The following is a 14,781-nucleotide window of genomic DNA, read 5'->3' as shown; positions in this document are numbered from 1 at the left end:
ACATCTGGCATCCGTTTGATTTAATCTTTTTTTACACGGGCTATACAGTTTGATAATGCGTTGGAGCAGTAAAAAAATTCAAGGTTAGAGTTATCATAATATTTAAAAATATTGTAATTGAAGACAAGTGGCTAAAGTAGGTAAATAACAATTTGAAAATGTTCGTGTTTTGTATAAATGAAGGCTTTGGAACTGAATAAATGATTTGAAAGTAAAAAAAATGATTTTATGCATAACAAAATGATGAAATAGGTAAGTCACAAGATTTGTTCAAATCATAGAGGAAAAAATGAGTAATTGCCCGTCTGTTGTAAGTTGTTAGCTATACACTTCATCCATGTACGTCTGCAATAAACAGTTTCAAAATGGTAGTCTGAAAGACGGAAAAAAGTTGTTGATTTAAGTATATATATTATTGAAGTTAAAAAAATTGAAAATGCATATTTTATTTTACTAAATAGTATTTTCTTTAATCCCACTTATTTTAATCTTCGTAAGAGTTCTTAGTCGCCAGTCATCATTTCCATGAATTCTGAAACCAAAAGAAAATGTTTTAAATGATTTTATTAATCGTTTCAATAAAATAGAATCCTCGCCTACTCGGACAGTGTAAATATTTTGTATACAGTAGTCAAATCATAAAGTTAATATACCTAGCGGAATAGAGAAACAAAGGCCTGAGCAAGAGAGATGTCACTATCAGTAACACTGCGTGGTAAAAAGAGACGTGTGATACATGACAGCAGCACTCTCTTTTTGACGTCCAGTCGGCACGTGCCGCACGTTGACAATTTAATCTCATAGAATTCATGTTCAATCATGCTTGTGTAAGTGTATACGTACACATATTTTTCACACAGATGAAAACCAATTTCGGTTTCGTTTGACAGCTCGAGATTGTTGCTCTATTCCGCTTGGTATATTAACTTTATGAGTCCAATAGGATATATACTGCAACGTTTTCACGCTGGATGGAAGCACCAGCATAGACAGTAAACAAAAAGTTTTGTTCGACGTTTGACAACGCTTCTTTCAACATGTCGGATTTTGTTCGGATTACTATATGTACTAGTAGCGCCCTCTGCTTCGACCTTTGCTTAAAATATTGGTTATATTATATGTAACGATAAGTACTTTTTAGATAATATGCCCTTTTAAGCAAGTACTCTGTTATAAGTAAGAGAATGAAAAGATAATAGAAATCTCGAACCCAATATTCTGTATACAGTAAAATCGTAATATACTTACAACCCTCATGTGCCTATAAAATTTTATGACAATAATGTAATAGAAAAACGGATTGCTTAAGTAATGAAAACGAATAAAACGTTGTTGAGTGGGTAATGTTGTGTATCTTGCATAAAAAAGCATATTTTTGAATAATAAAAGAAGAAATACAATATAATAAGATTTAGAATACTTTGTCAATGCTTACTTAAAAGTATGCTTTTTAATAATCAATACAAATCGATCTATGTGAATATGCCCATGACATTTCAGAAGGGCGTTTACATAGCATCTTATTAGATGCATGTGACATGAGAATGTTATATATTATTATAATATATATAGCATTCTCATGTCACAGTGTTTGTACACGAACTCCTCCAAAACGGCTCAACCGATTTTAATGAAACTTTGTAGATACATTCGTTAGACCTGAGAATAGGTTTTTATCTGCGTTTTATATTGATAATAGAAATAATTTATATGGCAAAACAACGTTTTCCGGGTAAGTAAAACCATCTTCTTAGTTCTTACTTAATATTATTTCTTCCTGATTCCCCCGTCACGTTAATTTAGACGCACTTCATCTAACCTCTTGTATCTAGCGATATCCATGTTAACTCTCTACCTAAGTGATGTATCTCTTGTTAATTATATCTTCGGGCATTTAAGTGTTCTGCAAACAGAACTCTGTAATCAATGATGTTTAGGTCCGGTCCGGTCCCTTAGCGAACTAGTGTGGTTACTTGGTCAGGACCGGGTTGACCGTAAACAAAGGCTTTAGTATCCGATACGCTTGATATAATGTCAATAAGTACTACACAATACACATCACAGCCGTCACTACGTTCACCAGCATTAGAATAAATAGAAGAATTTATTTTAATTTGAATTACGTCATCAATAATAATAAGCGTAGAATGTTTTTTTACTAAGTAAGTATTTCTTTATATTCGTATCGTTTTAAAAATATTGCTTTAACTGCTTCAAATATTTTTTTTTTATTAAATAAGGGGGCAAACGAGCAAACGGGTCACCTGATGGTAAGCAACTACCGTCACCCATGGACACTCGCAACATCAGAAGAGCTGCAGGTGCGTTGCCGGCCTTTTAATTGGGTATACGCTCTTTTCTTGAAGGTTTGCAGGTCGTATCGGTCCGGAAATACTGCTGGTGACAGTTCATTCCAGAGTTTTACAATTATCTTCACTTGTTATTGCAGTGTAACATACGGAATTATTTATTACAAAAGTAGGTCGTTCTCCTTATAATTTAATTCTTTACACAATTCCCTTTTATCTGAATCACTCATAAACATTATTTTATAAAATAATGTTTAAATATTATTATAAAAAACTGTCCTAAACTGCTAGTTCCGACAGCTTATAGTTCCTACCACGGCATTCTGTGATTAGATCGTTCTAAGTAAACACACTTACCATCGAAATCAACAGTGCCGGAAGCATCAGTGTCGATCTCAGCGATCATCTCGTTGAGTTGGTCAGGTGTTAGCTGGTCATCCAGAGCCGCAAGAATCTCACGCAGACTTGATGTGGGGATGTAGCCGTTACCTGGAATGTTTAGTTTGTCATTATCATTATTGTTATTAACATCATCACTATTATTATGATCACCATCATCATGATCATCATTGCCATAACACAAGTTTTACTTTATTAAAAGTAATTTGAGTCGTCTATGGGCTTATCGGCCTTATCCTTTGTATGTCACTTTTTATATAATTTGTACAATACCACTACAATCTATATAAATAAAACTCAAAGGTGACTGACTGACTGATTGACATAGTGATCTATCAACGCACAGCCCAAGCCACTGGACGGATCGGGCTGAAATTTGGCATGCAGATAGATGTTATGACGTAGGCATCCGCTAAGAAAGGATTTTGATAAATTCCAACCCCAAGGGGTTCAAATAGGGGATGAAAATTTGTATATAATAATAATTCTTAACGCGAGCGAAGCCGCGGGCAAAAGCTCGTAATTATATAAAATACCAGTACAATAACACGTACCAAGTATGCTATTCCTCTATTATCTACTTCAATTTTTCATCTTCATGATACATTGTTTATGTCACAATAGACGTAACGACCAGTAGTTCGACTGCAAAGAGACGGACAGGTTTCAATATCTGTCAAATTCGTCGGGTTTCACTAGGATTATGAACGGAATGTGCCTCGCGCTGGCTGATATAATTTATTTTTAAATATTTAAAATAAAGATTTCAAAATTGGATTCTGACAATTTTAATCACATGTGCCAAAACACAAACAACAATACGACTAAAGAGGAAAACGTCCATCGAATATGTCATATTTTTAAATTCGTAGGTAACAAGTTAACAACCCTAGCGACGATTTTCGTCATAATACGTCAAATTTAAAAATTTCAACATCAGTTCTAAGTCGGTATACTCTATCATTCTGTCTACTCTGTTTATGTGGCAAGTAGCAGACGTCATAATGCTGCCAAAACCTGGGAAACCACCACACGAAACCAAACCTATTATATCGAAACTATCTGAGAAGCTTCTCTTTAAACGCTTATAACCTGTACTATAAGAAAGAAAATTTATTCCAGACTCTTAATATGGCCTTAAAGAAAAATACTCCATGAGTCCATGACTGACCAAGTTCACACATTAACTAAAGTAATATATAGAGAGCTCTAGATGAAAATAAAGTCATCACGACAGTCTTTTTGGACGTCGCACAGGCTTTTGATAAGGTTTGGCATAAGGGACTAATTAAGAAAATTCGAAAACTGCCCTAGTAAGCACCCCATAATTATTCTAAATAAAACCATTTCCAGAGCAGTAAAATTCAGTTCATGTTTCAAGTTATCAGTGAACGAAGTATTAATGGCACAGTTTCAGCCTTGCTCGCAGCTTGGGACCGTTTATTTTTATTATCGCTCATTCAAAAGGCATTTGTCTAAGGATTGGACTGTTTCAATAGCTCATACGTTCTTTTAGGGAACACAAAAGCCTTCTATTTCCGAATAGCTTTAGAGAAATTCCACAATTTTGCTGATATAATTGGGAAAATAGTTTCTGAGTTATTTTGATAAAAGTTTAATACAATAATGTTATTTTACACAATTAGTTATTAATACAATAATGTAATTAATAGTAATAGTAAAAGCGTCGTGAGACGTGACGTTTTTTGCCTACAGCAGATTCATCTCTAATCTTCTATTATTTAAGTACTATCAGAGAAGTTGATTCCTAGGCAGAAAACTTACAAAACATACAAAAAAAGTGAAACGTAGTTGCTTAAATTATTAAGTCTCTAATAAGAATATTACATGGAAAGTAAACAAAAAGTTTTGTTCGACTTTTGACAACATTTCTGTCAATATTTTGATATTATGACGTATGCAGACGTATGCAACATGTCGGAATTTTAGTCGAATTATTAGGTGTACGTACTAGTAGCGCCCTCTGGGCCCTTTGCGTAATATTCCCTATCCGGGGAAAAACTTTTCAATACTATCGTATTGAAAAGTTTTTCCCCGGATAGGGATATAGTATGGAATATTCTGTATAACATTTGTTGTTGAGTGTTCGCTTGTAGTTGGCTGCGAGCCAATGTCACAATACAGAACGAACCAGTACGCCGACTTAGGCTGGTCACATACAAGGGTTTGAAAAGAGTAATTTTGACCGACCTCGTACAGCGCGCAAACCTGCGGACCAACATATTAGTACGTTCCGACATCATCAAACATCGTCCTTCACTTTTCACACTTACGCCCGTCTTTCATATGTCAGGTGAAAAAGGACGACGCGGATTCATCGCCAAATTACTTTTTTCTCAATAACTCGATAAATATACAAAATTTTAAAAAAATCGCTAGGTCAGTTTGTCAATGGTAGAATTTTATACAATATGTTAAAATTACCCAGCAGTGGGACACCATCGGCTATTAATAATAATAACAATAATGTTAAAATATTAACTTAGCTTAAAGCACGGTTATGGCAGTATATAAAAAACCGTGAAAATTAAATGCATCTTTGTGATTTTTCTATCGAGAAAATTTTAAGATATCGTGTTTTTGCTCGGTCAGATCCTCGGAAATATAATTCATAGATATATATCTACATACTAGATACTACATTTTTGTTTAGAAAATGAAACAATTCGGGGCTTAATATCAAGTATAAAAATAAAAATTATAAAATCGACAATTTAGGGTTAGTCGTCCCCTTAACTGATGCACACGTTCGCTTTTTTTGAATGGGATGAATTCCGCACGAGTTCACGCTTGCGCTAGTCTCACGGAATTCCAAATACACATCAGGAAATCGAATACGGAAAACGTGTGTATGCAGTCGGCCTTACAAGTGTTCTCGAAATTTATACGTTTGATGTAGTAGGTCAAATCGGCCAGCGCGCGCCATGTCATTGCTTTGCTCAGCCGTTCATAGCATGCATAAAGCGGTACCCGTCCATTCGCCAGTTTCTTTGAAGTCGGCCTACTGGTTCGTTCTGTCTATTGTGCCAATGTTGAGCCCAACGAATAGCCTGTTATCAGTTACAATAAGATGTTGCAGGGATTACAATATAATACCTAATATAAGACCTCTAAGGGTAAGCGCAGGAACGGAGCGCAGCGGAGAGGATTTTATTAACCCACTTGAAAATAAACTTTAAAATTATGAGTTTTTAATTATTTATTTAATTTAGGGCTATCTATGGGCTCTGCGCCCATATCATTTTTTTGCTATCTTTGTATTGTTTTTCGCACCAAAAAAAATTATGACATAAAGTGCATAAATGCTAAAGGTCAGTTGACATATTCACAGGAAAAGAAGTTAACTACAGTAATTTCTTTCTTTACTGTAGTACTGTTTTTCCCAAAAGGGTTTTTTTGACGACTTTCAAGTTTTTTATAGTGAGTTCTTTTTAGAGATAGAAAGGATTTCATATTTTGATTTGATGGTCCTAAAATATAGATTGTACTATTTGTAGGACAATTTTACTCTCAAATTAAATAACTATTAATTTACCAATATACAAAAAATCAGCTTGTTAGGGTTACGTTTTAGGGTACCGTAGTCAACCAAGTTTTGTTGATTACAGAACCCTATACCGGAACCCTTACTAGCTGTTTTTTTTTGTATATTGCTTATATTTAATATTATGGAGGTTAATAGTTACATAATTTGAGAGTAACATTGTCATACAAATAGAACAATCCATATTTTAGGACCATCAAAACAAAGTATGAAATCCTTTCTATCTCTGTTAGCTACCACTTTCAAGTTTTTCGCAAATAAAAATGTTATTTGTCTTATCAAAATGAAGCTGCATACAAAAAATTAGCTTGATAGTAATCAAAAAAAAATTTTTCTAGGACTCCCCCGCCTCACTCGCCAGCAAAAAATTTTACACAACAAAACAGTTCCCATTTTAAATGTCCACAGCAAGTAATAATATAGATATAACCTACGAATAATAAAAACTAAGTAAAAGTAACTTCGTCAAAAAACATGCTCCACAATACTTGTCAAAAAAGTGTACCTTAGGTACACATTTCAATACATTTGCAATATTTAGGTGACCTTGAGCGGTACTAGGCTGACGTAACATGACATATCAAAAGGAACCAAATTTAAAACGGTAATAGTATGGGAGTTACGATTCCTTAGTTTTTATTGTTCGTAGTATATAACAGTAAACAACACAAGAAATGTTATTGTTTAGAAAACAGATTTCACAATAAGAAAAATTACCATCGGGAAAGCTTTTAAAATAATAAAATTTATAAAAACCTTTCGACAAAGTTTTCAAAAACAATAGAAAGTTTTTATTATGCTCTAGAAAAAGTTTTCGCAATACTAATTTCAACGCATTGTATTGATAAAACAAAGAAATGAAAATTCATTTCTAGCAATGACACTTGAAATATCTACGATTTTTTTATAATTTAGTAGGTAATCATTCAATCAATCTGTCAATACAGCAAGTAGTACAAAAATACAAGAAAGTTACTACAAGTAGAACAAAAAATACAGTGTATATCCGCCGTTCAGGAATCAGGAGAGTTAGCACACATCGGGAGGCGAATGCACTATTGATTTTAGCGGCGTGTGATAATGCACTGAGTCCGTTCATCCTGGCTTGGAACTGATTTATTTTTTGGATTTTTTTGGTACTCAATTCACACAAAATGTATGAAACAAAATGATGGTGCATTAGGATGTGTATCCCTTATAATTATAGAGTTCACTGTGAGAGTAACAGCGCTCAAATTTGACTTCTATTTTTTTATGAAAAATGCCTCGACGTCATAAATTACTCTTTCAACGCTTAGCCCGGCCGCACATTGTCCGAAATTTCTGATCCGAAACATTTGAACGTCGGCCGGACCGCCACCCCGCACACTATCCGAAATTTCCTTCCCGCGAGTTCGAGCTCACTCGGCGCAGTACAAAATGTAAGAGAGAGAGCTATCCGATTTTTTGATTAGAAATATTTGAACTGCCATCGCATCGACGTCATCTGACACATAATGTTTGACGTCCGAATCTTTATTTTTAATTAATTTATTTTATTTAGGGCCTGTTTCACTACTTCCTGATAAGGCACTTAATATAGCTAAAAAAGTCTGATTGTTTCTATCTAGCATATTGGAAACGTTACGCTGCGTTAATATTTTTATCAGTAACGTCCTAAGTTATAACACTTATAACTATATTATTACAGTGAGTTTAGTACAAAATTTCAATATCCAAATTCCACCAAGTAATACTCTTTATCGTTCAACGCTTAGCGTTCCAACCTCGTAACATAATAGTATGAAAAATGTGTAATATTGTAGTTCTATTAGGGCATGTATTTTGGATATTTTAGTCGACTACACTATCTACTAAGAGACTATAATATATTAAGAGAAGCCACATTGCTCTATTGCGTAGCGTATATAAGCTTTGTCCACACTGTGCCTTTTTTTGTTCATCAAGGGCATGCGTTATAGCGCAGTCAACATCGCACGTGAGGCATGCCCGCGACGCTATGACACTTTTCTTTCCAACGCGGGTGGATTTTGACTCATTCAATTATTGAATATGCCAAACGAAAGTTGAATAAAAAGATGATGACGAAAATTGAAGATGAAATTGCATAGTGTGGACATAGCTATACTGCGTCGTACGTAAAGCCTAAGCACTTTGTAAGGGTCAATTTATATTAGCGCAGAGTCGAAGCGCATCGAAGCGAATTCATAAAACTGAACATAGCAAATTCAACCTTAACTCCAAAGCGGTAACGCACTTTATTACTTCTGAGAATTTAAGAAGGCGCGCGCATCCGTGCGAATTGGCGTGAATGCGCCCGACCAACGCTGATTGGCCTAGCAGAAGTTATGTATGCGTTAAGCCGGCTCCACACTCGCGGCGCGAAAGCCCGCGAAGGCCGCGAACCGCGAGTGTGGTGGGTTTCGCGGCTTCGTATTTGCGCTTCGCGGTTTCGTATTTGTTCGAATCGTGTTGACGGCGCGAATCGCGGCCGCAATTCGCGCCGCGAGTGTAGAGCCCACATTACGCTCTGGAGTTAAGGTTGAATTTTCTGTCTTCAGTTTTTGGGAATTCGCTTCGCTTTGCTTCGACTCTGCGCTATTATAAATTGACCCCTACCTCTACGATAACGTTATAGCACCAACATCACATCAACGACAACTCAACGCAGGTCTGGCATACATAGCGATTTTCCGTTGCGACGACGTAACGTAACGTAATGTGGATAAGGCTCAGAACTAGTTATGAGAGATACTCGATCTATTTCGATGAATTAATTCTTACGTTGTTATTATTTAATTGGTTATTTGCATCACCTTTCATGTCACATAATCAGGTGATCACTGATCAGCCTCTATAGTATTAGTATGCTATTTATATGGACTTACCCTCTTTGTTATACAGTCTGATGGCCTTCCTTGAGCTCCTTCTCCAGCACCTGGTCGTCCTCGTCGAGAAAGTGCGTGGCGACGAAAAAGTCAAAGATAGAATTAACAGACAGTTCCTAAAACATTATTATGGACTCACCCTCTTTGTCGTACAGTCTGAAGGCCTCTTTGAGCACCTTCTACAGCGCTTCGTCGTCCTCGTCGAGGAAGTGCGTCACCACAAACTACTCGAAGAGAGAGATAACAGATATTTATCTCTCTCCTATCTGTGATAGACACTTTCTTTAATATTAGTATGGACTTGCCCTCTTTGTCGTACAGTCTGAAGGCCTCCTTGAGCTCCTTCTGCAGCGCCTCGTCGTCCTCGTCGAGGAAGTGCGTCGCGACGCGCACGAACGAGTCGAAGTTCAATTTTCCGGAGCCTGCCGACGTAATGCGATTTGTGAATTATTGTTTGGGCCTTCATGAGATATAATAGGATATTACGTAAATTATTACAGAGGTTATTTTTGGCTTTATATTAACGAGATGATGTAAATATAGCTTAATATATTAACTATCAGATAAAATATTACTTAGTATTTGTTCTTTTTAACGTTATTTTTCCCGTGGTAAGTACCTGAAGGTCTTGTGTTACGAGTACCAGACAACGGAAATATATTTAATACTTTTATACTATACACATATTTAATACACATCCATGACCCAGGAACTTTGAAAACTTTTTGTTCCATGGCGGGATTCGAACCCGCGACCCCCGGCTTGAGCTACCAACAGCCCACCAACTGAGCCACAGAGGTCGTCGATAATATATTTCAATAACAATGTAAAAGTAAATATTTATATGTTATGCAATAGACTTACCGTGGCAGTTTCCGAGTGCCACATGTATTTTTAAAACTATTTTGGTTTACGATATTATGAAATCTCCGCTGAAATTCAGCATTAAAAAGTAAAATTTACGTTGCCTAAAAGGTTCTCAGTATGCAGTATGGAACCCGTTTGAAACTAATTTGAATATCGAATCCCGGTGGATTTCAAATGGTCTTATTATAATAGGATTAACTTTGCCATTAAAAGTGCCAGTAGCTCAGATGGTTACGAAGGTCGTGGGTTCGAATAACAAAAAAGGCAGGATGTCATTGCATACAAAACATTAAACAATGTAAGTCGAATAATTATTGTAGGTAGTCGTCATTAATAAACAATAAACACTGGTTAAAACCTTACACATTTTTAATTACTTAACATTTTTTTTTATTCTAATTATTTTTAGTATTTTTAATACGTTTGACGATACGAATAATAAATGTTTAACAATAACATGTCTTTTGTTATACGTTACTTGAAATAAAACATTTCAAGTGAAAAAGGAAAATAAAGATCAAATAGATCAAGGACCTACCCAGCTAACTTTTCGTCCCATCACCCATGGAATGCCCTAAAATCGGATAGTGCTTTTCAGTTTGGCGATCTTAATATTTTGCAGCCTATATCAGCTTAACACATATGACATAAATAGCAAACTGCCTAACCAATTTCCTACTAAAATTCGTGAGATATAGATCACCTGGTGCTATTTTATGAGCCATCAAGTCGACACCGTCTTTGTTGTCATTCCATCAATTTACGACGTTTTCAAGATCACAGGCCAAAAACATTTTTCGAGTATCCACTAAAAATACTCTGTCCAATGACTGTCCATCACGAAGGTTATGTTTTGTGAAAAGCATACATAAAATATAGTGGCTTTAATCTGTGGAAAAATGTACTATTGATGAGTATTGAGTATCTCTTTTATAATATCAGTTTTCATTCATTTCATTTTAGTTGAAAACAAATCTACTAATAAATAATTCGGTATTTCTATTAAATATTCTTTAAAGTAATACAGTACATTATTACTTATTCTTCCTGAATTTAGTCTTTATAAAATAAATATCCTAGTATTTTCTCCGCAAATATAAAATTAAAATTTAAAATTTCCCAAAATACTCAAAATACCCGGTTGGGCTTTCATAGAGAGGAAGCTCCACAAGGTTTCATTATCTCAAGAATTTGGGAAACTCTGACTAATCCTTTTTTATCTTTATTCAACAATGTTGCTGATTGGTCTCCTAGCGTTAGCCAATAAAAAGCGCAACAGAATAAGTCTTCTTCTCGCTGGATACGAAGAAACTACGATGCCTACCACCGGTTGTAGAAGCGGTGGTAGGCATCGTAATTTCTTCGTTCTTTCTACGACTAACAAAAAGGACTATCATAAGACCCATTTTGAATAAAAAGATACTTTATTTTATTTTTCTTCCACCGTGCGATATTCGCGTAACTTTCTCCAACAGTATTTCCGGATCGATACGACCTGCAAACCTTCAAGAGGAGAGCGTATTCCCTCTTAAGAGGCCGGCAACGCACCCGCAGCTTTTCTAATATTGCGAGTGTCCATAGGCGACGGTAGTTGCTTTCCATCAGGTGACCGGTTTGCTCGTTTGCCCCCTTATTTTATAAAAAAAATATATGACAAGTACGTACCATCAACATCTTCATCCTCCAGTATCTGATCTAGTGCATTGTCGTCATAGTTGTGGACCACCGTGTTGAGGATCGTCCTGATCTTCTCCTTCTCAATCTTGCCCTGTTTGCTCGAGTCGAACATGCTGAAGGCCCGACGCAGCACTGGAAATAAGAATGACCTTGTGGCTCAGTGGTTGAGTGTGGAATGGGATCGCCGATTCTAATCCCGCCGATATAAATATAAATGATAAAAATATTGAGTATAGTATAATAAAAAAATCGGCCTAGTGCGAGTCAGACTCGCGCAGTAAGGGTTCCGTACCGTTATAGAGCGAAAGTAGACAAAAATTGTGTTTTTTGTATGGGAGCACCCTTAAATATTTATTTTATTTTAATATTATTATTAATTATTAAAGTACAAATATAATTAAGGATGCTGTGAAAATTTCAAGTGCCTAGCAATTGCCATTATTGATTACGAGCAAAAAGGCCAAAAAATGACCTTTGTTCTATGGAATAATTATTAAATATTTATTTTATTTTATTTTTTAGTATTTTTGTTATAGCGGCAATAGACATACCTACACTATCTGTGAAAATTTCAGAAGTATAGCAATAGCGGTTCGTGAGATACAGCCTGGAGACAGACAGACAGGCGAAAAGACAGACGGAGTACGGACATACGAACAGACAGCAAGTCTCAATAACAGGATCCCGTTTTTACCCTTTGGGTACGGAACCCTAAAAATTAATTCGGGTGAACACCGTTATCCTTAAAACCATCAATTAATGAGCCCGTCTAAATGAACAATTTTTTCTATAAGAACAATGCTGGGAACTCAAAAAAACCGTCGTCATACCCATGGTTTTAAGGATAACGGTAGTTCACCCGAACAACCTGTATTTTCGCTGCCTGATATCCGTAACAAAATATATTATTCAGGTACCTACTATTAACAAGTTGTTAAGCTTTCATAATAGATTACAGTAAGGATGGACAGACAAACGGAAAAGCGAAATAGAATGTGTACATCGTGTGGCCCGTAACAAAATTTGTTTATTGTACAGGAAACGTACATTTATCCGGGACCAACAACTATTATTTTTAAACAGTTAATAATATCGTTTCGCTCTTTCATATAATTATTTAACGGCGACAAATAATTTCATAAGAAATTACCATTTCTTGTAATTACCATTTCTTGTAATTACCATTTCTTGTAATTACCATTTCTTGTAATTACCATTTCTTGTAATAACCATTTCTTGTAATTACCATTTCTTGTAATTTACGAGTCTGCGTGAAAGTGGAAAAGGTTGAAAGAATTTAAGTACTTACTTTTAAAAAGTGTAACTCTTACAAATTAATATTCCTTGATAAATTATGACTAAAGCCAATACCTTTACTACTATTAAAATGATTTTTAAATGAGCATTCGGTTTATTTAAAAAACCGGCTAAGTGCGAGTTGCACTCATCCATGAAGGGTTCCGCAGCAGCAATAAGGTATATTTTTATGAAATTAAGAGGTTTGTGATTTATTTTCATATGTCAGTTGATTTAATGAAAGTTACATTAAGGTTTACCATTTATGACATACTTATAAAAAAAACTACTGGCTAGATCTCGTTCGAACCAATTTTCGTTGGTAGTTTTTGGAGTAATGTACATCATATATTTTTTTAGATTATCTTTAGATGTTAGAGAGGGGGGTCACACATTTTACCACTTTGGAAGAGTCTCCCTCGCAAACCATTCAGGTTAGAAAAAAATGATATTAGATACCTCGATATGATTTTTGAAGACCTATCCATAGATGACCCCACACGCGTAGGTTGATACAACATTTTTTTTTGTTTCAGTTGTATCTATGGGGACCCCTAAAATTTTTAATAATTTTTCATTTTTTGTATCAAAATCTTAAAGCGGTTCACAGACTACATCTACTTATCAAGTTTCAATGGTATCGCTCTTATAGTTTCGGAGAAAAGTGGCTGTGACATACGGACGGACAGACATGACGAATTTATAAGGGTTCCGTTTTTTTCCATTTGGCTACGGAACCCTAAAAAAGAATAATGATGAATAATTCAAAACATTTGAAAATATATTCCACATAAAATTACGTTTTTTTTTGCAATAAAACTCACTAACACAACGAGCATTCAGCCGCGACCACTCATTCATATTTCAACGCCTTGTTTATAAGTCATAAATACTTTGGTGTAAAAAGTTTTACGTTCCACTATGAAAAGTGTGAAGTTATTATCATATTTTATTTTGTATTATCTTGAATATTCAAATATCTGTAAATCATAGAGTTTAGTAGGTATGTAATTTACTAGTTCCAGGGATACAATGATTAACAATGATAAAGTTGAAATTAAACACGTAAAGTGTAGACAGAATATTTAGGTAGGTAAGTAATTTTTATTCATGTTCATGGAAATACACTTAATTATTTTAATGAAATTAACTTTTTATTTACTTTCTATTTAACCTCAAGAGCATGATTAATATTTTTTAACGATTTATTTCCATTTTAAATACTTAGGTTAAATAGGTAAGTATCTATAAAAATTAAAAAGTAATAAAAAACTTACTTGTAATTTGTTCTTCGTCCAGTTGAGTCGTCTGTAAAAGAAAAAAAAAATTATGTTGTGCTCACAAACTGTCAAGAAATCAATTTAAAAACGGAACACACCATTTTCACTTTGTCGTACGAAAAGCGCGGGCTACCGGGACAAACTGGCCTTTCACAAGCATGTTCGAAATTTAAACCAGCGTCAATTCAGGAACACTGGCCGTATACAAACGCCTACTTGCAGAACTAAATTAAGACGAAGTAACTTTTGTAAAACGTTTAAAAAATAAAAGAAGCTAAATCTTTATTCTTGAAATCTTGAATACTTTTAAAGAAAACGCGTACCTACTTTGAAATTTATCTTAGAATGCCATAAGTAGAGTCTACTTATGTATTATTATGGTATTCAAGATTTATTGTCTTTGAAAATAACTTAATTAAATCATGGAGATGACTTGACTAAATTCGAATGTATTCCACAATTGAATTATATTTTAATTATAACATGAGAAAACCTAGCAA

The 14,781-nt window shown here is 34.9% G+C and overlaps 2 protein-coding genes across 4 annotated transcripts in view; one reads left to right on the top strand and one right to left on the bottom strand.

The window, feature by feature from the left end:
* Positions 1-14,781, top strand: part of LOC121732902 (neo-calmodulin-like) — a 158,718-nt gene that overhangs the window by 122,026 nt on the left and 21,911 nt on the right. The gene's annotated exons all lie outside the window — the stretch shown is intronic.
* On the bottom strand, positions 444-14,500 carry LOC121732904 (troponin C-like). The gene is made up of 6 exons (XM_042122932.1): positions 14,380-14,500; positions 14,279-14,309; positions 11,694-11,837; positions 9,467-9,583; positions 2,667-2,798; positions 444-532 (listed from the first exon to the last, which is right to left on the bottom strand). Exons 1-6 carry the CDS (start codon positions 14,380-14,382, stop codon positions 504-506), a joined length of 456 nt encoding a protein of 151 aa, XP_041978866.1. The 5' UTR covers positions 14,383-14,500; the 3' UTR covers positions 444-503.

Source organism: Aricia agestis, chromosome 13 (assembly GCF_905147365.1).
Source record: "Aricia agestis chromosome 13, ilAriAges1.1, whole genome shotgun sequence".
In the NCBI taxonomy this organism is placed as follows: Eukaryota; Metazoa; Arthropoda; class Insecta; order Lepidoptera; family Lycaenidae; genus Aricia; species Aricia agestis.
Note: the sequence above shows the minus strand (reverse complement) of the source record. Positions and strands in the feature narration are given on the sequence as shown.